Source organism: Zea mays, chromosome 2, assembly GCF_902167145.1.
Source record: "Zea mays cultivar B73 chromosome 2, Zm-B73-REFERENCE-NAM-5.0, whole genome shotgun sequence".
NCBI classification, from domain to species: Eukaryota; Viridiplantae; Streptophyta; class Magnoliopsida; order Poales; family Poaceae; genus Zea; species Zea mays.
Window position 1 is genome coordinate 134,000,497 of NC_050097.1, and position 24,151 is coordinate 134,024,647.

The 24,151-nt window shown below is 43.1% G+C and overlaps 2 protein-coding genes across 2 annotated transcripts; both read left to right on the forward strand.

Moving 5' to 3' along the window:
* Nucleotides 1–7,630: 7,630 nt before the first annotated feature.
* On the forward strand, nucleotides 7,631–8,685 carry LOC103648926 (uncharacterized). Its single transcript, XM_008673302.1, has 2 exons — nucleotides 7,631–8,009; nucleotides 8,107–8,685. Exons 1-2 carry the CDS (start codon nucleotides 7,631–7,633, stop codon nucleotides 8,538–8,540), a joined length of 813 nt encoding a protein of 270 aa, XP_008671524.1. The 3' UTR covers nucleotides 8,541–8,685.
* Nucleotides 8,686–10,269: 1,584 nt separating this feature from the next.
* On the forward strand, nucleotides 10,270–13,308 carry LOC103648927 (YTH domain-containing protein ECT2). The gene is made up of 8 exons (XM_020548992.2): nucleotides 10,270–10,375; nucleotides 10,749–10,822; nucleotides 10,904–10,964; nucleotides 11,046–11,146; nucleotides 11,260–11,415; nucleotides 11,630–11,719; nucleotides 11,832–11,893; nucleotides 12,730–13,308. Exons 5-8 carry the CDS (start codon nucleotides 11,292–11,294, stop codon nucleotides 13,306–13,308), a joined length of 855 nt encoding a protein of 284 aa, XP_020404581.1. The 5' UTR covers nucleotides 10,270–10,375; nucleotides 10,749–10,822; nucleotides 10,904–10,964; nucleotides 11,046–11,146; nucleotides 11,260–11,291.
* Nucleotides 13,309–24,151: the final 10,843 nt, after the last annotated feature.

The window sequence follows — 24,151 nt, forward strand, 5'->3', positions numbered from 1 at the left end:
TTCACCATTACAGTATTGGCCAGCCACTCTGGATATGTTACCGCTCTGATTACTCCAGCACTCAGAAGCCTTTTGACATCGTTTCATGCACCTTCGGCTTTGTTATCAGACATCTTCTGAAGCCTCTGCTTTCTTGGCCTGATAGCTAGGTCTACATTAAGTGAATGCTCGATGACATCTCTGTTGACACCACAGAGATCATTGGCTGACCAGGCGAAGACATCCTTGTTATTGAACAGAAACCTCAATAGGGTTTTTTCTTGTTCATCAGATAGCTGCGATCCCAGCAACACCTTCTACTCGGCTATGTCGTCACATAGGAGCATGGGCTTCGGTTGGTCTGCTGAGACATCCTTATCTCTTTTGTGCTTGTACTGCTGATGAGCTTCGGCTTCATCTATGTTATGAATAGCCTTTGAATCTGTCTAGTTCCCTTTTGCTCTTCTAGTAGCCTCTTGACTCCCATGCACAGCTATGGGACCTTGGTCTGATGGTATCTTCATGCATAGATATGCTGGATGAAGTATTGCTTCGAAAGCATTTAATGTTCCTCGCCCAATGATTGCATTGTAAGGATACTCCATATCAACAATGTCAAAGACAACTTGCTCTGTCCTTGTATTGTGAACATAGCCGTAGGTAATTGGCATGGTTATCTTGCCAAGTGCCGCTATCTTCCTTCCTCCGAAACCACAAAGGGGGTGTGTTGCATCATGTATCTTGTCATACTGCTCCTGCATCTGCCTGAAAGCTTTTGCAAAGATAATATCTGCTGCACTGCCTATGTCTACAAGGACATTGTGAACCAGGAACCCCTTGATGACACAAGATATAACCATTGCATCATTGTGAGGATAATCCTTGAGTTGAAGGTCTTCTTGGGAGAAGGTGATTGGTATATGAGACCACTTGGACTTGATGAAGGGTCCTTGGACTCCAACATGTTGTACCCTTCTCTGTGCTTCCTTCTTCTACTTCTTGTTGGCCGGTTCAAAACTTGAGTCGTCTGTGATTGGGAGCACCAGCTTCGTAGCCGAAGGTGCCATAACTTGGTTGCCTTGCGAAGCCATTGTCGCAGTCGTGGAAGTGAGTTTATCGGAGGTGGGCGCCAATGTTGGTCACTTCTTCTCAAATGTTGTAAGTCAAGAACAACGCAACACAATTGTTAATTATTATGGACCTTCGTCTTCCGAAGCATTATCTCCACATGAGTATAATGCTCATTTGACGAAGGTCAAGAAGGACATACCTTCATCATTTAATATGTGAATAGGAATGCGAAATGATGAAGACAGTAACTGCATCTCATTAATTTATTTGTATTTGCATTCCATAAAACATATATGAATATTAACAATATTAATATTACATTGATACCTTCGGCTTGCTCGAAGCTGAAGATGTGAGGGAGTGATTACAAAATCAGCGTGAACAGTACGATGTTACTGTTCATCTATTTATAGGCACGAGATGCAGCCCAGGTAAAATTACATTCAAGACCCTCAACATTTATCTATAGACAACCTAAAATACTAAGGTCTATCTGGTCTTTTCTTCTTCTACTTGACTTGAACCAAAGCTGATGGTAGCTTCAGCATTTGGAAATATTGCTTCTACGCAAGGTCTTCGTCTTAAGAACCTTCAGCAGAGGAAAATAGGACCTCTGTATTACTTTGCCGAAGGTGTTTTTGCCTTGAGGACCTTCGGCGGAGAAGAAGACCCCCAACAGGCATCTAGTGGCATAACTAGGATTTAATAAAAGGTGGATTAATCACTTAGATTACTTCCTAATGGTCTTGATGTGCCTTAGGGAGGTTGCTGGTAAGTTTTAACTTAATTTGGTGAACCCTTGTGTCCTCTCATTTTCCTTCCTCCTATTGAGCTTTTAATGGTGGTGTAAACTACACTTAAGTTTTAGAATTTTTCAAAAATTCCATAAAAATTACAGTAGCTTCCTACTGATTAAATTAAGTTGTCCTAGACATTTGGGATCCAAAAGGATTAGGGCCTGGTTTGAACAAAAATAACAAGGACTAGGGCAGAGAGGGCACATTATAATACACCTCATATTTAGAAGTTGCTACTGCCCTAATGGGTATTTTTCCTGGTATTTAGATGTGATAACATGGTCTTGTGCCAAATTTTACCAAGGGATACTTGGTGGATATTTGATGGTGATTTTCTAAAGTTTTGGGGCTAGAAGGTGCTCTTAACTAACTTTCATTTTGAAAAATGTCAAACTATAGATTTGGAAATTTTTTAAACTTTTCTTTGGACAAGAGCAATCATTTCTAAGGTTGGGAATTTTTCTCTATAGGGAAAGGTTTCTCAAATTTTCTAAAGTTTTCTTCATTTCTCTCATGGGGTAGGTGGCACTATATTTCCTTACCGAACAATGACTTTTCATATTTTTCTCTAGAGCTACACTACTTAAGTATCTTAAGAAAAATAGGGTTGCTTGTTGTTACATATTTTTATGTCCTCTTTCCATTTTCTAAAAGAATAAGCAGAAACATAAATCCATTGTAAATCTCTATATAATTGGGTGAACTAGGGTGTTTAGCATTTTATATGGGTCCACTGTTCATTAGGCATCTACTAAATTTTTCTTAACCATATCATAAAAATTCTACTATTTTTCCTTTTATTTCCATACTTTAAACAATAGCCAAAATTAAACAAAAACTTCTTGAAATAGTACGGTAGTAGGGTGGTTCTCCATTTTTGCTATAAAGTTTACTTTGTACAGAACCTAACAAAATTGGTTCGACCAAATTTGGATATTTATTTCACAAGTTATGAATTTTCGAAGTTATCTGCAGAGTTAGTAAATGATTTAATTTAAAGGAAAAGGGTCAACTGGTTTGCATCGGGGTCCTAACTCTTCCCTTTTCTCTCACACATAAGCTCTTCTGTCACGATTCTCATGAGTTAGTGATTTCACGTGTAGCCCCCTGGGTTTTTAAGGTATCGAACCCACGATTCTTCTCTCAGCCAGAACAGTGGCTAGAGTGGAAAACACGGCGGCACCACTCAATGCTGGTGGTAGTGCTCTGGGGAAAGCATTGGGAAGAAGCATGAGGTTACGATAAACATGCTGATACCTTTGGTTTGACCGGAGATGGTCGGAGTTGGCCGGTCTACGTCTCTAGGCAGTCGGGGCCGATGGTGGCACATGCTCGGGCTAGTCGATGGTGGTAGAGCTCGATTCCACCGATCAGCGAGCTTCATGGAAGGTCGATGAGGCAGTTTACCAGAAGAATTGGATAGAAGCAGGCTGTGGAGGCGGGTCCATGTTCACCGGTGGAACCTCCGACTCCAGCGAGGGTGATTTCACCGCTCCGGTGAAGTAGATCTCCGGCTCGAGCCTTGGGAAGCTTCACAGGACTCAGGGGGAACTGGTGGTGGGTTCAGTTTAGGTGGATAGTAGCTAGGCAAGGTGGACCACAACGACTGACTTTGGTCGATGATGGGGGCGGCGGTGCTTCCTTCTCCAGTGAAATTTCGGTGAAGGTGCTCGACTATGGGCCCAAGGAAGTGCAGAGAGTGCAACCAAGGGTCGGGGTCAGCTTTATAGGTGAAGGTGAGGGCATGGCACTGTGTTGTCTATCTGTTGCACGCGGCAGGGGCATGGGCATGGATTGGGTGCGCTCCCGACTGCCAGCCGAGGTCAAGCACGTGGCGACACTCGGTGTAGTCCCTTTCAAGCATCCATCGGCTCCAAATCCTCATGAATTTGGGCAAACCTCCCAGGTAAGATCTCTTCCCCTCTCTATGCTCTATCAAGTTTGTGCAGGGCCTAGGGAGTTTCATGTTAGAGGTAAGGATTTGCTTACCTCCTAAGGTCGGTTTGTCTCTTAGCCCGAATCTGAGACAAAATCCATGTGAAATCATGTCAGCCGATTTTGGTTTGATTTCAAAATTTCCCAGGACGTGCCTAAGGTATTTTGGCGCCATTTTGTCAATTGGGGCATGTGGTTTTGAGTTTTATAATTAATAGAACATATTCGGTTTTGTTAGAGGGGCTGAAAATGAGTTAAGGAAAAATCTAATTTTCTTTAGTTTCCTCCACTTGAGTGACCCTTTGGGGATTTGTAAAACCTTTTTTGGGCATCTCCATTACTAACTTTGGTAGGTTGTTTAATGTGCTATAACTTTTATAAATGGTCCAAGTCATGATCATGAGATTTCTACAACTTTCTCACTCAATTTCTTTTGGTACACAATTTGCTAAAAGATGGGGAACTTAAGGTTTTAGCACTTCTCCCCCTTGTTTGCTTAATATGGCTAAGGTAGGTATTTTAGGATGATTAATACTTAATTAGGGCCTTGGTTTCCATGTATGGTGCCTTTCGCTCAAATTAGCCCACATGTGATAATAGGGCTTTGTGAATGTGTTGAGTAGAAACCCTTGGTAACACATGGGGTGTTGCAGCCCTCCCCCTTAAAAGAATCTCATCTCGAGATATGAGTGGAGACCATCATGGGTAAAGAGGTAGGTAACCTACTACCCAAACAAGGATAGTGTATCCACTTAGTTGTTTTGAAAACTGGTTCTTTGAATGTCATCCTCTTTGCAACTTCAGAAGGAATCCCTATTGCACCTAGTCAGATAATCTATCTTTAATCTTAACAAGGAAGTATCATGATATCTTGAGACAGAAGGCAAGGATCAATGGAGGGTATGATTATGTATCAACACATTTAGGTAGAAACTCGAGGTAGTTCTTGTTTAGATAATCCTTGGTTTCCCACGTGGCATCTTCTTTAGTGTGATTACTCCACTCGATATTATACATCTTGATTGCCTTCGTGCGAGTGGATCTTTCTTTGTAGTCTAAGGTTTTGACTGGGTGCTCCTTGTACGATATGACAGGCTCTATTTCCATCTCGTGCTCGATGAAGACTTCTATTGGTACCCGAACACACCTGTTTAGTTGAGATACATGGAACACGTGTATTATTGCAGACATATTAGATGGTAGCTTCAGCTTGTAAGCTACTGGTCCACATGCTTCTATGATCTCATAAGGTCCAATATAACGAGGGGCTAATTTGCCCTTAATTCCAAATCTTTGCACACCTTTAGTGGGTGAGACTTTTAGATACACATGATCTCCCACTTCGAATTATATGGGTTTTCTTCTTTTGTCATGGTAGCTCTTTTGCCTGGCTTGAGCAGCTTCTAAATTCTTTCTAATTATTTTGACCTTCTCTTCAGCTTCAAGCACTAGGTTAGGCCCAAAGATTTCTCGTTCTCTAGCTTGTGACCAATTAAGGGATGTTCGACACCTCCTTCCATACAAGGCTTCAAAGGGTGCCTTCTTCAGGCTAGCTTGGTAGCTGTTGTTGTAAGAGAATTCTGCTAGCAAGAGACACTTATCCCAATTCTTGCCATAATGTATTACCCAAGCTGTTAACATGTCTTCAAGGATCTGATTCACTCTCTCTGTTTGACCATCAGTTTGCGAATGATACATTGAGCTCCAAATCAACTTGGTGCCCAGTGAGTCTTGTAGCTGCTCCGAAGATCATGCTAGAAATTGAGCTCCTCAAAAAGATATAATAGTTTTGGGTATCCCATATAAGCATACTATCTGATATAAATTTCCACATTCTTTTCTGCTCGAAGAGTGGTAAGCACTGGTAGGAAGTGAGCATCCTTGGTCAATCTATCCACAATTACCCATATAGAATCATGATGTCGAGAGGTACTGGGCAATTCTACAATAAAGTCCATACTTATGTAAGACACCTAGTGCTTTTAAGTGAATTGCTTTGATCCTTTGGCAGGTGTCGCACTCGGACACATACTTAGCTATCTCTCTTTTCATCTTAGTCCACCATTATAGGGGTTTTAGGTCATGGTGGTGTATGGAATATTTGGAGAGATGAGCCTCATCCAAAATTTTGTTTCTAAGTTCCAAGTACTTGGGAACAATAAGACGATCTTTGAGCCATAGTATACCCTTATTGTCTTAGAGAAAGCACTTATACTTCTCTAGTTTTTGTGTGAGCATTTCCTTGATAATTTGCAGTCCCTTATCACTGAGTTGCGCCATGATGATTTGATCTTGCAAGGTGGGCTCAATGGAGACATAATCTAGAGTCCCAGAAGGAATCACTTATATACTCATTTTGTTTAACTGATCGCATAGGGTGGTGACATGAGAGTCCATAGTTAGGCAATTGCATTGTGCCTTACGACTTAACGCTTCAGCTACCACATTGGCCTTTCTAGGGTGGTAGTGCACTTCTAGGTCATAATCCTTGATTAGCTCTAACCATCTTATCTATCTCATATTGAGATTAGCTTGAGTAAAAATGTACTTGAGGCTCTTGTGATCAGTATATATGTTGCAATGAGCTCCCATCAAATAGTGTCTCTAGATCTTCAAGGCGTGAACTACGGCTGCTAGCTCCAAATCATGTGTCGGATAATTTTGCTCATGCGGTCTTAGTGCTCGTGACGCATAGGCAATAACTCGGTTGTCTTGCATCAAAACACAACCAAGTCTAGTGCCTGAAGCATCACAATACACTTCAAATGGCTTAGCATTGTCAGGCTGCGCTATTACTGGTGCGGTGGTCTAGTGTTGCCTTCAGGTGTGGAAGGCATCTTCGCACTTCTGACTCCACTCAAATTTTACTCCCCTTTTCAACAATTTAGTCATTGGCTTGGCAATTCTGGAGAAGTCTAGAATGAGTCGGCGATAATACCCAGCTAATCCGAGAAAACTTTGAATCTAGCGGACAGTGGATGGAGGCTTCCAATCCATCACCTCTTGTACCTTGTCTGGATCGATTGCTATCCCTTCCTAGGAGATGGTGTGACCCATGAACTTAATCTCCTTTTGCCAGAAATCACATTTCGAGAATTTGGAATATAAACAATGGTCTCGTGGTCGTTGAAGCATGATGTGTAGGTGCATTGTGTGCTCGTCTTCATTCTTCAAATATACCAAGATATCATCAATGAAGACCACCATAAACTTGTCAAACTCAGGCATGAATACTGCATTCATCAAGTACAAGAAATATGCCGATGCATTGGTCAGCCCAAACGACATTACCAGATACTCATAAAGTCCATATCGGCTGAGAAGCCGTCTTTGGGATGTCACTTGTCTAGATCTTCATTTGATGACAGCCGGAGCAAAGATCTATCTTGGAAAACACTTTGGCTCCTACTAATTGATCGAAAAGAATATCAATACAAGTCAAAGGATCCTTATTCTTGATACTCACCATATTGAGAGGGTGGTAATCTATGCATAACCTTAGACTTTCATCCTTGTTCTTTACGAACAAGGCCAGACATCCCCAAGGTGAAGTACTTGGGTGGTTGAATCCCTTATCCAGTAACTCTTGTAATTGTTTCTTCAATTCTGCCAGTTCGGGTGGTGGCATTCTATAGGGTCACTTAGATATAGGTGTGGTATCTGGTTGCAATTCTATGGCAAACTCTATGTCTTGGTCGGGTGGCATTCTCAACAACTCACCTAGGAAAACATCGGCCTATTCATAGACCCCTAGACCCTAGAATTTTCTCTAGGGGTAGTTCTATCTTTACTACTCATTAAGGCATTAGTGTAGGCGTCCACAACATGTGTTGGTGCACGGTTCTGCCATGCCCGCCTCCGCGATTCGCGTCCTTGCCGCTGCTCTCCGTCCAGGGATGCCTCCGCGGTCGCCCCGCCATCTTCGCCCTCGCCCCGCTCTCCATGGAAGGAAGGGCGTCATTCCAGGGATTACCTCTGCGACAGCCCCCACCATTCTCGCCCTCACCCCGCTCTCCATCGAAGGAAGGGTGCCATTCCAGGGATTACCTCTGCGGCAGCCCCCACCATTCTCGCCCTCATCCGCTCTCCGCCATCCTCACCCCCACCCGCCCCCGCCATCCTCCTCCTACGCGCAAGTCTTCGGTGCCCTTCTCCTGCCCCTGCCATCCCCGCATATTTGGATCCGGGGTTCGCTCAGGTTGCCTCGCAAGGGCCCCACCACGCGCGGTCAGGGAGCATGGTGGGAGCTTCGCCCACGTCCGTGGTTGTTGGGAGCTTCGCTCACCATCTCATGCTCGCCTTTTACTCTGCTCCTTCACCCGATAACGGGGTCGCCGGTGTGGATCGAAACTACCTGGGTGCCTTGACATCATTCAACCAGCGCCGAGCTCCATCCGCAACAAACTCAAGCGGCCCCGCCTCATGTCCTGGTCAGCGGTGCAGATCGTCGGGAACTTCGCCCCCGTCGGTGAGCAGTCACCGACTTCGTCTTCAACGACTTTGGCGAAGGCAGGCGGCTCCAAAGCGCGCGTCACAGAGATCTTCGTCGTCACTGTGTCCGGCAGCAAGGTCCCATGCCTCGCGTTTGGGACCAGGAAGGCGTCGTTCCTCTTGGAGGTGCCGCTCAGCGTTGTTGCCTCGCTCTTTGACGAGGGCCATAGTGGGGGTCACGCCGTTGATATCGGCATCGTGATCGAGGAGCACCTGAATCCTGTCGTACATGCCTGCAAGGGTGAACCTGAATCTTGTCGTGATTGAAGGGTACCAGGTGGGTGGTGTCCTTGGCGTGAAGCTGATGACCACCACCGAGATGGTTGTCCCCTTCTCCTCTGTTTGATTGCCTCCGCATCTGCTTCTATAAAACTTCAGATGCAAGGATGTCGTTTAGACTTATCACTTTGTTGATTAAATCAGAGCTCCAAACATCGCAATCAAGGTTCGCATTACATTCAAGTTTGATTGATATATCATACATTTGTACATTAATCGAAATTTTTAGATTAAAGTCAAGTTTTCAATCCATGTTCAAATTATTGTCTTCATGATAGCAGATTGGTTGGTCGAATCGACAGTGTGAGGGTAAGGTTGGCAATGGTGAACAAGGGCAAGGGCATCTCACTGCCTCGTCATGTAGTCCTCCATGTTGTCCATCCCCAAAGGCCACTACTCCGAAGGTGACATCACACAGTCTTCTCCTCCCCCTTTCAGTTCCAGTTTTAGGTGTCGTGGCATACCATGAATCCATGCCACACCTAATTTGGTGCGCTCATGAGGTTGTGACAGCTGTGTTGCATTCGATGCAATAGGATGCAAGTGCGGAAGGAGATTGGTTTGGTGATCGGGGCTACGAAGTGATGATGCACCTTCACGGCACATGGTTGTTGATACTCAATTTTGAGTGGCAGTGGTTGGCCTTGTAGTAATTGAACATTGCTTGATTGGTGTGTTCATGTTAAGATTAATTTATTTCCTTCTCTGCAAGTGTTAGTTTATCGCAAAGTTATCTTGACTTAATATGTTATTATCTTGTTCCTTCTCTAAAGTTCCTTGAGACAAAATGGCATTGTGCTTTAATATTCATTTTTATGTTAGAATATATTAGTAATCATGAGTTTGTACGCAGATTTTTCTTTACCATAGACTGTAGTGAATGTCCTAAATCGCCCAAAGCCCCAGATGATTTTTAACTCCAGATGAATGTTTGTCGTTTTGTCTAACAAAATGAAGAACAATTTATCAAGATGAGCGGTAACATGTGTAATTGAAGCTCAAATGCTCTGCAACACAAATGCCTGGGGAGCTGCTGGTTGGTTCCAGGGCACAGAAAATGTAGTTAGAAAATTTATCTAGGTACTTGAGGTAATAATCATGTGTAGTGGCTGATGGTACATGTTGTCTAACTTATTTCCATCCCTGAAATAATGCATCTTGTGTTGTGCATACTTTTTTAAGACTATTACAAGTTGGGGCTCTTGGCCGACCTGGCGTCGAGGCCGGCGGATCCTCAATCCCCACCTCTATTCCAGGCAAAACCACCAGAACGATGCCGCAACAGCCGCAAGCACCAACACCTCTCCAACCACAGCAGCCGCAATTCACTGGAATGAATGCTATCATCTGTCAACTAAAGCTACATCTTTCCTAGGTTGATCTCCTTCCCAGAGATACTGATTTGAATTGTATAGGCGACTGGGTTGTTGAGTCAGTTGTCAAGAAGAAGCTTAAGTAGGAAACCTTTCCTCACTCGCGGTACTTTCGTTCGGTTAGATGATTTTATCAATTAAAATTTTGTGTATGCAGCATCCTTAGTGTCCATTTGACAAGCTCAAAGTCATTGGTCGGTATCACAAGGGTTATATCAGAGATTCATCAGGAAAGGAAGGTCAGCATTTCTGTTTATTTTTGTGATTATTGCAGTTATTTTAACTGTGTTATCGAATGAACTCTTATTCTGACATGGGCTATAACTTTTTTACCTATGAGTAAATCTACGTCGACCATGAAGAGGCTAGGCAGTTGACTGAACAAGGAGGAGGTTGTACAACACGCGGCGCCACACAACTGGGAGAGCCATCGCCACCTCGATACGCTAGGTAAGTGTACCCCTCCTCTTCGTTTCCTTCTGTCATATCTGATTGAAAACATGAGCACATCCTATAACAGATCCCATGCTCCAGTAGCTAAAAATGCAAAAGTTGCTACCTACAGGTGTCCATTTTGTGTTGGTAAGCAATAACACTTGATTTTTCCTTACATTAGTAATGTGGGTGCAGTCTAAATTTTGTGTTGGTAAGTAATCTTTACTACTCCTTAAGAACATTCTGTTATATCTAATCGAGAAATTGAGTTTATTTTTAAAAAGTACCTGTATGGGGGAATCTATTTGTTCCTAGCGTTATGTGGACTTAAATCAATTGAACTTTCCAGTCCTGTTATTTGTATCTCATAATTGTGTTACTAATGCAGGATACCAGTTCAACTATGTGTTTGACTGGATCATTCTGAAGTATCCTTAGATAGGCTCCAACCTGTGAACCAGGGTATGCGAGGGCCTTTTGTATCTGTTTGTTGTACGTTTCTTTAGTTTGGCAGACTTACCTCATCTGTTCACCATTATTTAGGCAGGTGAAAGAACCAGTGGAGCTGCTGGACCCTCAATTGATAAGATGGAGAAGGCTCCAGGTTTGCCCTACTCTTGCAAAAAAATGTGTAACAAATCTGTGATACAAACCAGACACATATTTGAGCCCGATCTTCGTGCAGGAGAAGCGTTCAGTAGAAGGAACCCTAGCGGTCCTGTGAACCAGACTGACAGTTACGCGCAACAGCCACACGAGATTGTATCCATGTCGCTAAAGGAAATTGTAAGCTAAACTTCCCTTCCCTCCGCCTCCTGTATGGTCTATGAACATCCAGCGTCGTCGTGCAGTCCTCACGTATCTCATGAGCTTTAACCATGCATTACCCATTTCTCCAGATGCATAGCATTGATCGATCTGGGAAAGGACTATGGAGAGATCACTCCAAATATCTATAAATAGATCCGTGCCTTTTGGACCTCCACTTGCTGATGACATGATCAAGGACATAAATAGATCACTGAAATATTGTCGAAGACCCAACCAAAGAGAGGGTACAGATATAAACTCTTGGGAACTTTCTTTTAATTTTTACAATTATTATCTATAAAGTATGGTAAAATTTTCTGTCCACCTTTTCTCTTGGCATTTTTACCTTATTAAATTAAGAGTAGTTCAAGTTGACGATAAAGAGAACCATCAGCTGTGTTTAGTTCTGTAGGCGTGGTGCTTGAGCCGCCGAACATGCTCGTGTTCCTTTCTTTCCAGATCATCCATCTGACAAGCAAAAGCAGGGAGTCAAAATCACGCTGGATGTTGTCGTCTTGAAACATCCCTCAGTTGAAAACAGTATCAGGGGTCAGTTCTTTTTGCCCTGATAGAAACCATCAAATGCATAAAATTCTTTCAGCTGATTAGCGGTTTGGTTTACCAACACATGATTACTGGTCTTCCTGTAACTGGTAGGTAGGTATGCAGCTCCTGTGCTGTGAAGTTGTTGAGAAGACTGACGCAGTGGTCTATCGTGGAAAGGTAAACAGCAGCGCACCTTCCTGTAACTGGTAAGTAGGTATTCAGGTGTGGTCATTTTTCTCAGGTAAGCAATTTTATAAGTTATTACTATCTGGCCTTTCTTTTGTCAAGTTACAGTGTATTTGTGATTAATTCTTATCTATAGAAGGAATCATTAACTTTCCTGAATCACTGTAAGATTTGCCTTTTCGTGTATGGCATGTATTGCGCCTCCTTCACATGATAATCTGATCCCGGATGAACATGTTCACACAATTGTAATCAAACTTGACTTTTTATTTGAATGTTTATTAGGTAACTTAGTTCACTCAATGTATCACTATCACTATCACACCACTGGATGTCTGGTCTTCATGCTGAATCTTTTTCCAGGATTACTTCAGGTGGGGTAGTGGTAGTTCATTAAAACGCCTTCAGCAAGGAACCTAAGTTTTGGAATTCATTCAAAAGTTAACTTTCAGTAACTTATAAGGGTCATTTCTTTTTTCTTTTTGGGATTAATTTTAGCTAAATGAACTCTGAAATTATAAGAACATTCCATCTATGATTGTTCTGGACATGAATATGTGTAGGGCTTGTTTTACCTAAACCCAATGGTGGAGTTAAGTTACCTTGTGAGAGGTTTTTCTATGTCCACTCTGTACTGTGGGCCCTAATTTAGTCAGGGAGGAGGGGTAGGTCTTTAGCAAACTGTGATTTGCTTCTATAGTGGCAAGCGGATGCATGGTATATAAATATTGTACTGGTTTTTCATTGCCTGTTTTAAATATAGCATGTTTTACTTGTAGTAAGATGTGTGTCATCTGTTCCCAACTGACATGTCTTATTTATGACAGGTATCAGCACATTTGTCTGGAAGCAATTGTCTTGGATGTGCTGCTAGGTCTGATCTTCGGAAGTGGGCTGCTGCCGAGAAATTTCAACCATCTTCAAAGTCAAGTGGCCATCTAAATGCTACTGGCCAAAAAGCGCATAGCTTAGTTGATTCTGAGAAACCAAGCAATCAGAGGCCTGCCGTAATTGTGAAGTCTCACACAACAAGGCTCCCTGTTGGTAATCCGGATGGGACAATCATTATAAGAACCGACCAGTACAACATAGATGATCTCCGAATCGACTATATGTATGCAAAGTTCTTTGTTATCAAGTCAATTGGTGAGGCAGATGTGCACAAATCGATAAAATATGGTGTATGGTCAAGTTCCTCCAGTGGAAACAGCAAGCTAGATAGCGCATTCAGGGATGCTGACAGGATATCGAGGAGGCATTCTACTAAGTGTCCGGTTTTCTTGTTCTTCTCTGTGAGTATATATTTACTAGGTAGGTACCCGTGCGATGTCTCAAATGAAGTCCGTTGGAGGTTCACAATTTATGTTCCGTGGCATCGCACGGGCACCTACCTAGTCATGGAATAAGCACATTCCTTGGCTGGGCATGGACAAGGTAAGTTCTCCAAAGGTTGGGGAAATGGATCTCAAGGGCTCGTGCGGCTACGTCTAGTAGAACTTGGTGTTGGGTCATCTAGTCGATTCCTAAGATAATGTCTACACTTTCCAATCCCAAAATTAGGAGGGTGGTTTTGAAAATTGTACTCCCCAACTGATAGGTCACAACCTTGCCCCTGGCGTTGCTATCATATAGGCTCCCTTGGTATGATAGAATGACAACTGGCATTAGACACTAAATGTTGCACTAATAAAACTATGCTATGCCCAGAGTCAAATAGAATTATTGCAGGCTGATTAAGGACGTAAAAATTACCGGTCACGGCGGGTGCTCCTTCTGGAAGGTCCTCTTGAGTAGTGAAGTTCAGTCTTCACTGCTTGACTTGCACTTTCTATTTCTTGCCCTTGTTCTGAGCTACAAATGGTCTAGGTCTTGGTTGGTTCCGAGGGCAATCTGTTGCATAATGGCTAGTGTTATCGCAAGTGTAGCATTTGTGTTCCATTGCCCTAGCGATATTATTGCGGCTACTGATGAGGCTGGTTGTTCCTTTGAGCTAGTACCTGCGACTGCTGAGATGTTCTTATCACCCATTGTCCTGATTGTTGCTGAGGTTCCGTGTTCTAATTGTTAGAAACAATCTTGAACCGCTGAGGCTAGGTTGAGGATCCTATCATTGGTGCCTTCCTCTTTTTCTCTATCCGGTGAGCCAAGATGCAATCTTCTTAGGATATGGCTAAGTTGACTAACTCATTGTAGCTATTGGTTTAGACATTGTTGAGGCGTTCGCGGAGCTTAGTGCTATTAGCGTCCGCATGGTAACCCACATACTGCATAGATCATTGAAGACCTGTGCATAACTGTATCTAGTTTAAAGAGTTTAAACGATAATTTAAATGCTAAGCTAGAGGAAGCTGATAAATCTAGTTCATGTGTAGAGCATGTTAGTATTTGTAATAGATGTAAGGACTTTAATGTTGATGCATGTAATGAACACCTTATTGCTATTACAAAATTGAATGATGAAGTGACAAGTCTTAATGCTCAACTTAAGACTTGCAAAAATGATTTTGATAAGTTAAAATTTGCTAGAGATGCCTACACAATTGGTAGACACCCCTCTATTAAGGATGGATTTGGTTTTCGAAAGGAAACCAAGAACTTAACAAGCCAAAAGGCTCCCATTCTCAACAAGGAGAAAGGGAAGGCTCCTATGGCTAGTAGTTCTAAAAAATGTCATGCTTACATTTATGATAGAAAATTTTCTAGGAATGCTCATAGGAGTTATGATTATAATGCTTTTGATTCACATGCTATGTTTGCCTCTAGCTCTACTTTTGTGCATGGTAGAAGTAGGCCTAGGAGAAATCATATTGTGCATCATGTGCCTAGGAGAGTATGTAATGAACCTTCTACCATTTACCATGCTTGCAATACTTCATTTGCGCCTTTATGTAAGAATGAAAAAGTAGTTGCTAGAAAGTTGGGATCCAAATGCAAGGGAGACAAGACTTGTATTTGGGTTCCAAAGACTATTGTGACTAACCTTGTAGGACCCAACAAGAGTTGGGTACCTAAAACCCAAGTGTAAATCACCTTGCAGGTTTATTCATCCGGGGGCTCAAGCTGGATTATCGACAGCGGATGCACAAACCACATGACGGGGGAGAAGAAGATGTTCACCTCCTACGTCAAGAACAAGGATTCCTAGGATTCGATCATCTTTGGAGATGGGAACCAAGGCAAGGTTAAAGGATTGGGGAAGATAGCCATTACATCCGAGCATTCTATCTCCAATGTGTTCTTAGTTGAATTGCTCGGGTACAACTTATTGTCTGTGAGTCAATTATGTAACATGGGTTATAATTGTCTATTTACCAATATAGATGTATCTGTCTTTAGAAGGAGTGATGGTTCATTAGCTTTTAAGGGTGTATTAGATGGCAAACTCTACTTAGTTGATTTTTCGAAAGAGGAGGCCAATCTAGATGCATGCTTAATAGCTAAGACTAGTATGGGCTGGCTGTGGCATCACCGTCTAGCACATGTTGGGATGAAGAACCTTCATAAACTTCTAAAGGGAGAACATGTGTTAGGACTAACCAATGTGTGTTTCGAAAAAGATAGACCTTGTGCAGCTTGTCAGGCAGGGAAACATGTGGGAAGCACTCATCACAACAAGAATGTGATGACAACATCAAGACCACTGGAGCTTCTTCACATGGACCTCTTCGGACCCATCGCCTACCTTAGCATCGGGGGAAGTAAGTATGGTCTAGTAATTGTTGATGATTTTTCCCGCTTCACTTGGGTATTCTTTTTGCAGGATAAATCAGAAACCCAAGGGACCCTTAAGCGCTTTCTAAGGAGGGCTCAAAACGAATTTGAGCTAAAAGTGAAAATGATCAGGAGCGACAACGGGTCCGAGTTCAAGAATCTGCAAGTGGAGGAGTATCTTGAGGAAGAAGGCGTCAAGCACGAGTTCTCCGCTCCCTACACACCACAACAAAACGGTGTGGTAGAGAGGAAGAACATGACGCTTATCGACATGACGAGGATGATGCTTGGAGAATTCAAGACGCCCGAGCGGTTTTGGTCAGAAGCTGTGAACACAACTTGCCACGCCATAAACCGGCTCTACCTACATCACCTCCTCAAGAAGACCTCCTACGAACTCCTTACCTGTAACAAATCCAATGTTTCTTACTTTCGTGTATTTGGGAGCAAATGCTACATTTTAGTGAAGAAAGGTAGACATTCTAAATTTGCTCCCAAAGCTGTAGAAGGGTTTTTACTAGGATATGACTCAAATACAAAGGCATATAGGGTCTTCAACAAATCATCAGGTTTGGTTGAAGTCTCTAGCGACGTTGTATTTGATGAGACTAATGGCTCTCCAAGAGAGTAAGTTGATCTTGATGACATAGATGAAGATGATGTTCCAACGGCCGCAATGCGCACGATGGTGATTGGAGATGTGCGACCACAGGAACAATAGGAGCAAGATCAACCTTCTTCCTCAACGATGGTGCATCCCCCAACTCAACATGATGGACAGGTTCCTCAAGAAGAGGCGTGTGATCAAGGGGGAGCACAAGAAGAACAAGTTATGGAGGAAGAAGCACCACTGGCCCCTCCAACTCAAGTCCAAGCGACGATCCAAAGTAATCACCCCGTCGATCAGATTCTGGGTGACATAAGCAAGGGAGTAACAACTCGCTCACGCTTAGCTAATTTTTGTGAGCATTACTCGTTTGTCTCTTCTATTGAGCCTTTCAGGGTAGAAGAGGCCTTTGCAGGATCCGGACTGGGTGTTGGCCATGCAGGAAGTGCTCAACAACTTCAAGAGGAATGAAGTTTGGAGCCTGGTGCCACGTCCAAAGCAAAACGTTGTGGGAACCAAGTGGGTGTTCCGCAACAAGCAAGATGAGCACAGAGTGGTGACAAGAAACAAGGCTCGACTTGTGGCAAAAGGTTATGCCCAAGTTGCAGGTTTGGATTTCGAGGAGACTTTTGCTCCTGTGGCTAGGCTAGAGTCTATTCGAATATTATTAGCCTATGCCGCTCACCACTCTTTCAGGTTGATTCAAATGGACGTAAAGAGCGCTTTCCTCAACGGGCCAATCAAGGAGGAGGTATACGTGGAACAACCCCCTGGCTTTGAGGATGACAGGTATCCCGACCATGTATTTAAGCTCTCTAAGGCGCTCTATGGACTTAAGCAAGCCCCAAGAGCATGGTATGAATGCCTTAGGGATTTCTTAATTGCTAATGCTTTTAAGGTTGGAAAAGCTGATCCCACTCTTTTCACTAAGACTTGTGATGGTGATCTTTTTGTGTGCCAAATTTATGTCGATGATATAATATTTGGTTCTACTAACCAAAAGTCTTGTGAGGAGTTTAGCAGGGTGATGACTCAAAAGTTTGAGATGTCAATGATGGGCGAGTTGAACTACTTCCTTGGGTTCCAAGTGAAGCAACTCAAGGATGGCACCTTCATCTCCCAAACGAATTACACTCAAGATCTTCTCAAGCGGTTTGGGATGAAGGATGCCAAGCCCGCAAAGACACCAATGGGAACCGACGGGCATGTCGACCTCAACAAAGGAGGTAAGTCCGTTGATCAAAAGGCATATCGGTCTATGATAGGTTCCTTGCTTTACTTATGTGCTAGTAGACCGGACATTACGCTTAGTGTATGCATGTGTGCTAGATTTCAAACCGACCCCAAGGAATGTCACCTTGTTGCCGTTAAGCGAATTCTTAGATATTTAGTTGCTACGCCTTGCTTCAGGATCTGGTATCCAAAGGAGTCTACATTTGACTTGATTGGATACTCAGACTCCGATTATGCTGGATGCAAGGTTGATAGGAAGAGTACATCAGGGACGTGCCAATTCCTAGGAAGGTCCGTGGTGTCTTGGAGCTCAAAGAAACAAATCTCCGTTGCCCTATGCACCGCTGAGGCCGAGTATGTTACCGCAGGACAGTGTTGCGTGCAACTACTTTGGATGAGGCAAACCCTCAGAGACTTTGGCTACAATCTGAGCAAAGTCCCACTCCTATGTGACAATGAGAGTGCAATCCGCATGGCGGATAATCCTGTTGAACACAGCCGCACTAAGCACATAGACATCCGGCATCACTTTCTGAGAGACCACCAGCAAAAAGGGAGATATAGAGGTTTTCCATATTAGCATCGAGAACCAGCTAGCCGATATCTTTACCAAGGCGTTGGATGAGAAAACCTTTTGCAGGCTGCGTAGTTAGCTAAATGTCTTAGATTCACGTAACTTGGATTGATCTATAGCATACATGTGTTCTATGCCTTTGATCATGTTACTTATGCATTTATGTAATTTGTTGCTTATTTATGGTGCTCAAGTTGTGCAAGGGATCCCTGGATCTCACAAGTCCATGTGTGACTGATGCACATATTTAGCGGGAGATGTGCTACAACTTGACCCTTTGAGACTAACATTTGTGGTTGAGTATACTTGATGTAGTCTCAAAGGTGCATTGAAAGGGAAAGGTGAACTTGGACCATGCAAAGACTTCCACTGCACTCCGGTATTAGTGTAATTAACTCCAAGTTCATATCTATGCTCTTATTGCCTTTGTGCTCTTAATTGGCATTTTTGGTGAGGCAATGGGGTTCAAGGGCCCAAAATGATCCTGTTTTGGTGCTTAATGCCAAAGGGGGAGAAATTAAGGCCAAAGCCAATGGATTAGCTACCACTTGTGAAATTTGAAAATAATAGAGTTAGAACTTTTGATTTATTCAAAATACTCTTATTGCAAAATTTGGTCTCTTGTGGGGGAGATTTTTGATTTTGAGAAAAAGGGGGAGTTTTTGGCACTTGATCAATTTCACTCTTGCATTATTTCTCTTTGTGCCCAAACAAGTGTGTTTGACTTAGAGGTAGGAAAATGAATTTGATTTGCAAAAACAATCCAAGTGGTGGCAAAGAGCGATCCAAATATGCCAAATTATAGTAAAAACAATTTGGTATTCAATTGCATTGATATTGCACTTCTTTTGGTTGCTTTTGGTTGTGTTGGCATAAAACACCAAAAAGGGGGAGATTGAAAGGGAAATGTGCCTTTGGGCCATTTCTATAATGTTTTGGTGATTAAGTGCCCCACACATATTCTCTAGGTTCTAAATGTGCCAAAGATTGAAAAAGTGCAAATCAAGTCATGAAGTATGTTTCTAGACTTAGTACATTTGTTTTAGAATACTAATGAAGTTATCAAAGTGTTAGAAACAGAGAAAAGAAGAAAAGAAAAGGATTGCAAAAGACTGGTTGTGTGCAGCCGAAGATCAGCTCAGTCTGGCACACCGGACTGTCCGGTGGTGCACCGGACAGTGTCCGGTGCGCCAGGCTGGACTCCGGTGAAAAGGCCGCTCTCGGGAAAAATCGGCGGCGTACGGCTATAATTCACCGGACTGTCCGGTGGTGCACCGGACTGTCCGGTGAGCCAACGGTCGCCAGCGCAACGGTCGGCCGCGCAATCCATGGGCGACGCGTGGCCCGCGCCAATAGTCGGCAGGGGGCACCGGATAGTGTCCGGTGCGCCAACCGTCCTAGAGCTGCAGCGGTCGTCTGCGCCAGAAAAGGAAGGAGATCAGCAGCGGACCGTCTACAGTGACTGTCCGGTGGTGCACCGGACTGTCCGGTGTGCCACTCTACAGAAGGCAAGGATAGCCTTCCTTGTTGATCTTCAACGGCTCCTAGCTGCCTTGGGACTATAAAAGGGACCCCTAGGCACATGGAGGAGTCACCTAAGCTTACAAGAAACATTCTAAGACTCCAAGACTCCAACTTCACGCATTCGATTTGTTGATATAGTGACTTGAGCTCCATTTGGGTTGTGAACTCCGTGCATTGTGTTTTGAGCTCAAGTTGTGACTTGTGTGCGTGATTGTGCTGTGGATTTGAGTCTTGTGTGTGTTGCTCTCCCCACCCTTACTTCTGTGCTTCTTTTGTGATCATCATTGTAAGGGCGAGAGGCTCCAAGTTGTGGAGATTCCTCGCAAACGGGGGAAAGACTAAGAAAGGAAAAATCGTGGTATTCAAGTTGATCATCAGATCACTTGAAAGGGGTTGAGTGCAACCCTCGTCCATTGGGACGCCACAACGTGGAAGTAGACAAGTTTTACTTGGCCGAACCACGGGATAAAATTGCGTGTCTCTTGTGTGCTTTCTCTTTGATTGTCTGTGTTCACAAGAGCTCGTTTCAAGCTACTTAGCCGTTCTAACTTTCATAACTAAGTTTTGTGGCTATTAGTGTTGAATTTTACAGGATCACCTATTCACCCCCCTCTAGGTGCTCTCAATTTTTACTATAGAGGAGTGAGACGAAGAGTGTCACATAAGTTACAGGGTAGAAACAAATTCTACTAATGCATAAAATCATTTCCCACCCTCTACCACATGAATTTGAGATAGCCTTATATATGAACTTTGGAAAGTGGTGGAATGTAAAAATCCAAACTAAATAAGTTACTTTATTGAGTGAATTCTAATTTCTCTAAAATGAAGGGATCCAAACGACCCGTAAGTGATTTACCATCTACTACTTGAGACATGTATCAGAAGAGAATTCTTTAATAAATACACATAAAGAATGGCCATGCATCATATTGGAGTTTTGTTTGTGCAATGAATAAAAAGGATGGTGACATTAATAAAATATGAAGGCAATTTTGGAATTCGAATTTAACCCAAAGGTGCACTCTAGGAATTGAAAATAATATATAAAAGATAAAGAAGGAAAGAAAGAAATATTATACAATACAAAATAAAATAATAACTTCACCACATTTTGGTATGATCAAATTAAACAGTAGCTTGATTACAAACTTGCCACAAAGTTTGAATTTAAAATTGGATTAAAGTTTGAATTTGAAATAGAAAGAGAAGGAAAGGAAAAATATAAAAAAAGAGAAAAAACCTAACTGGGCCGCCAAGCGGCAATTTGGCTCACCAACTGTTTATTCCGCACAGCCCATCCGCACCCGCGCGCTGACAGGCTGGCCCACCTATTCAGTCACGTGCGCGCTTCCTTCTTCCCTTTACACCAACATGTGGGGCCCATTTGGCATCGCCCACAATCTCTCGCGTGTTTGAGTTAGTGTCACTGGTAGGCAGTCCCGCACGTCAGCCATCCGCGCGCTTTCGTAGTCTCTAGCGGGTGGGCCTTGTCTGCGCAACCATCTGCTCACTGGCGGGTGGGCCCATTGTCACGGTGGACTTCTAACCAGCTCGATCGCGGGCAGCGTACCGACCTCACCGTGATCCTCGCTGGGACTAGCGAGCTACGACACTGTACCACCTCGCCCATAAATAGCGAACCCCTCGGCCTCGCCCACTCCTGCTTCCCTTTTCTCGCGGTCGTTCCTCCACGCCATCCACTACGCAGCTGCAATCCGCACGGAAGTACATCATCGCCGCCACGCGATTCGTCGTTCACAAGGCCGACAGGCAACTCTGTGTGGGTGCGGGCAGTGCGGGATAGAAGTGGGTAGCTCGTCGAGGAAGCCGCGGGCGCAGGGGTGCCAGATTCGACGGGACTTTCTTACCGGAGATCCACGGACCACGCAACCACGTGGATGGGGCTGCTATCGTCTCAAATCCAAGGTAAAACCACCTCCCTACTCTCTGTCCTACTCTCCTCTACGTGTAGTGCCCTTCGGATTAGGTTTTGGGACACTGAATCGCGGTGACCGTGCTCAGCGGCGAAGCGTCGTCGTGAAGTCCTGTCCCGCCGTCGTGTTTGAGGGCGAAAGGTTGAAGACGGGTTTTGGGCGGTTGATGGGTAGATCAACGGTCCTGAGCATGCCACTGTGTAGATGAAATCTAGGCCGCTGGATTGACCATGCTGGGTTCAGATGCGATCATGGTTGTTTTGAATCCGGATCGTTGAAATGTAAGGGGGCCGTCGGGATGTGATTTGCACGCATTGAACCGAGACCCTTGGATGAGGATCTGATGGCCTCGGTTTCATACCGGTTCGAGCGGGCTGCGGATCTAATCCTCACCGTTAGGATCTGATCGGACGGCCCACAACCGTTTTAGGGTAGATGAATTATTCACCGTCTATTGCAGATCCGACGTCTCACTCTGCATACCGGTTCACTTCACCTAAGATCTAATCTGGGCCGATCAGTTACAATCGGACGGTTAGATCTTTTCTATAACCCTTCGGTAGTCCATTTGACACATAAGCCCTCGGGAAACATGGAAAACAACATGTAGTCCTGGCGACTGAAGTTCTGAGTCTTAGGAATTTTTATACAACAACCCCTGAACTCTTTGGGAATTGAGGCATAGTCTAGACAGTGAATAAAACCTATAAAATCATTTAGAAAACAAAATTTTAATATAAAAACAATTCCTAGAACTTGTTTAATTCATATAAAATTCATACTTAGTCCAAATTGATCCATTTCAGTTCCTATAATTTTGTAATAATATTGTTCATCACATAATGTCTCTGTTTTGACATGAAAACTGTATTAAAATTTGTCCCTCAATTAATCTTGTATCAAATACATAAAACCTTCAGAAATTCATAACGTAAAATCCATAACTCCAAATTTAATGATTCTTTTTCCTTTGATCTTATTTTAATGTGTAGATTATTAATATGTATTTTGTATACATGTTTGGTGTGATGTTAATTTATCCTTTATACTATGCTTGTTTGTATTGTGGCGAATAGAAGAGCCCGTGGCTGAGGATCCCGGGGTTCTGCAGGTAGAAGTTGCTGAGCAGGAGCTCATTGAAGGCAAGTTGTGCTCTTGACCACTTTTATTACCCAATAATGTTCTTTATTATCACTTGTTCATGCATAGGCTTAATTTTGATGGGGCCCAATAGGTCACCCTAGTTTGGTTATCTTGTTACCTTGTTCACCCTTGAATTGTTTGGGTAGTTTCGATATTGCTCTATATGGTTTTGGGTTTAATATTACATTATGTCCATGTTCCAATTATTCTGTTGTTTTATTTATTATTCATGTTAAGATCATTATTTTTAATTGGAACATGGAGTTTAACTTGAGAAACACGTGCCACTAGAAGGGTGGAATGGGACGCCCTTGGCTAACTAACTAGAAAATCTAGTGGAAGACTACCTTACCCGATAGGGGCAAGGGCAGTAGGGGAGTAGGCGTGTAGGGAGGTTCCCGGGTTGATTTTGCTGCGATGGCGGTCAGACGGGGGATTCATGCATTTGTCTTCCTAGAAACTATAGCGGGTTTTCTGAAGCTAGTGGAACTAGGTAGAGGCCTCGTAGTGTTACCCTGCCTCGCTTCCTTGGTAGAGGTGTATGGGGCCCGTACAACTCCGTGGCAGATGGGTAACATGACTTGTGGGTACAAGGTACAACCTCTACAGAGTGTAAAACTGGTATACTAGCCGTGCTCGTGGTCATGAGAAGCTTAGGACTCTCGCATGATTAAATTATGGAACTAAATTCAATTTGTCATTTGCATTGCATGGGATTTATTATTAATTTTTTTCTATTATTTCTATTATGGTTTGGTATTTACTTACACTACAAAACAAACCCCCTTATGGCAACGTGTACCTAGCAACATATAGTTATATGTGTTGGAAGTGATTAGGTTGCAACGCTTGTTACATGTTGCAAGCCACATTCGTTAATAATAATGGTACTAGCAACGTTTAACATGCGTTGCAAACTGCATCTGTAGAGTAACTACGATCACGACAACGTTTACCATGCGTTGCAACCGTATGCGTAGAGTAATTTGAATGGTGGCAACATTTACATCTGTTGAGTAATTTTGGTACTGATGAGGCAATAATTAAATTGTGTTGTTTATTTTTTTAATGAAGCATAGTGGTATGATACTTAATTGTGCAAAAATATAGAATGAGAAATTGAACAACAAACATGTAGAATGTAACAAAAGGCAACCAACTCAAGTATGAAGTCCTTTTGGTCCACTTTTGTATTGGTGTTTTATTTTATTAAAATATTTGTTGCATCCTTTTTGTGATTTTACTTATCAAACACCCTCTAGCCATGTGAAAATAGTAGTTGCGATTTGTCAAGGCACTTAAAGTTATATATTTGTTGTAATTTTGTTTATTCGGCAAAAAAGAGCTTAAAGTTTTATATTTGCTTATTCGGCAAACAAAAGCCTTCAGCAGCCTCGAACTCAAGACCAACTATTCAACAATAACACCAGCTAACCAACATACCCTAGTAGATTTGCATGTATGGATGGCACTTCAGTTTCTTATAACAATTCTTGCAATCCGCTCGGCCTCCCTAGATC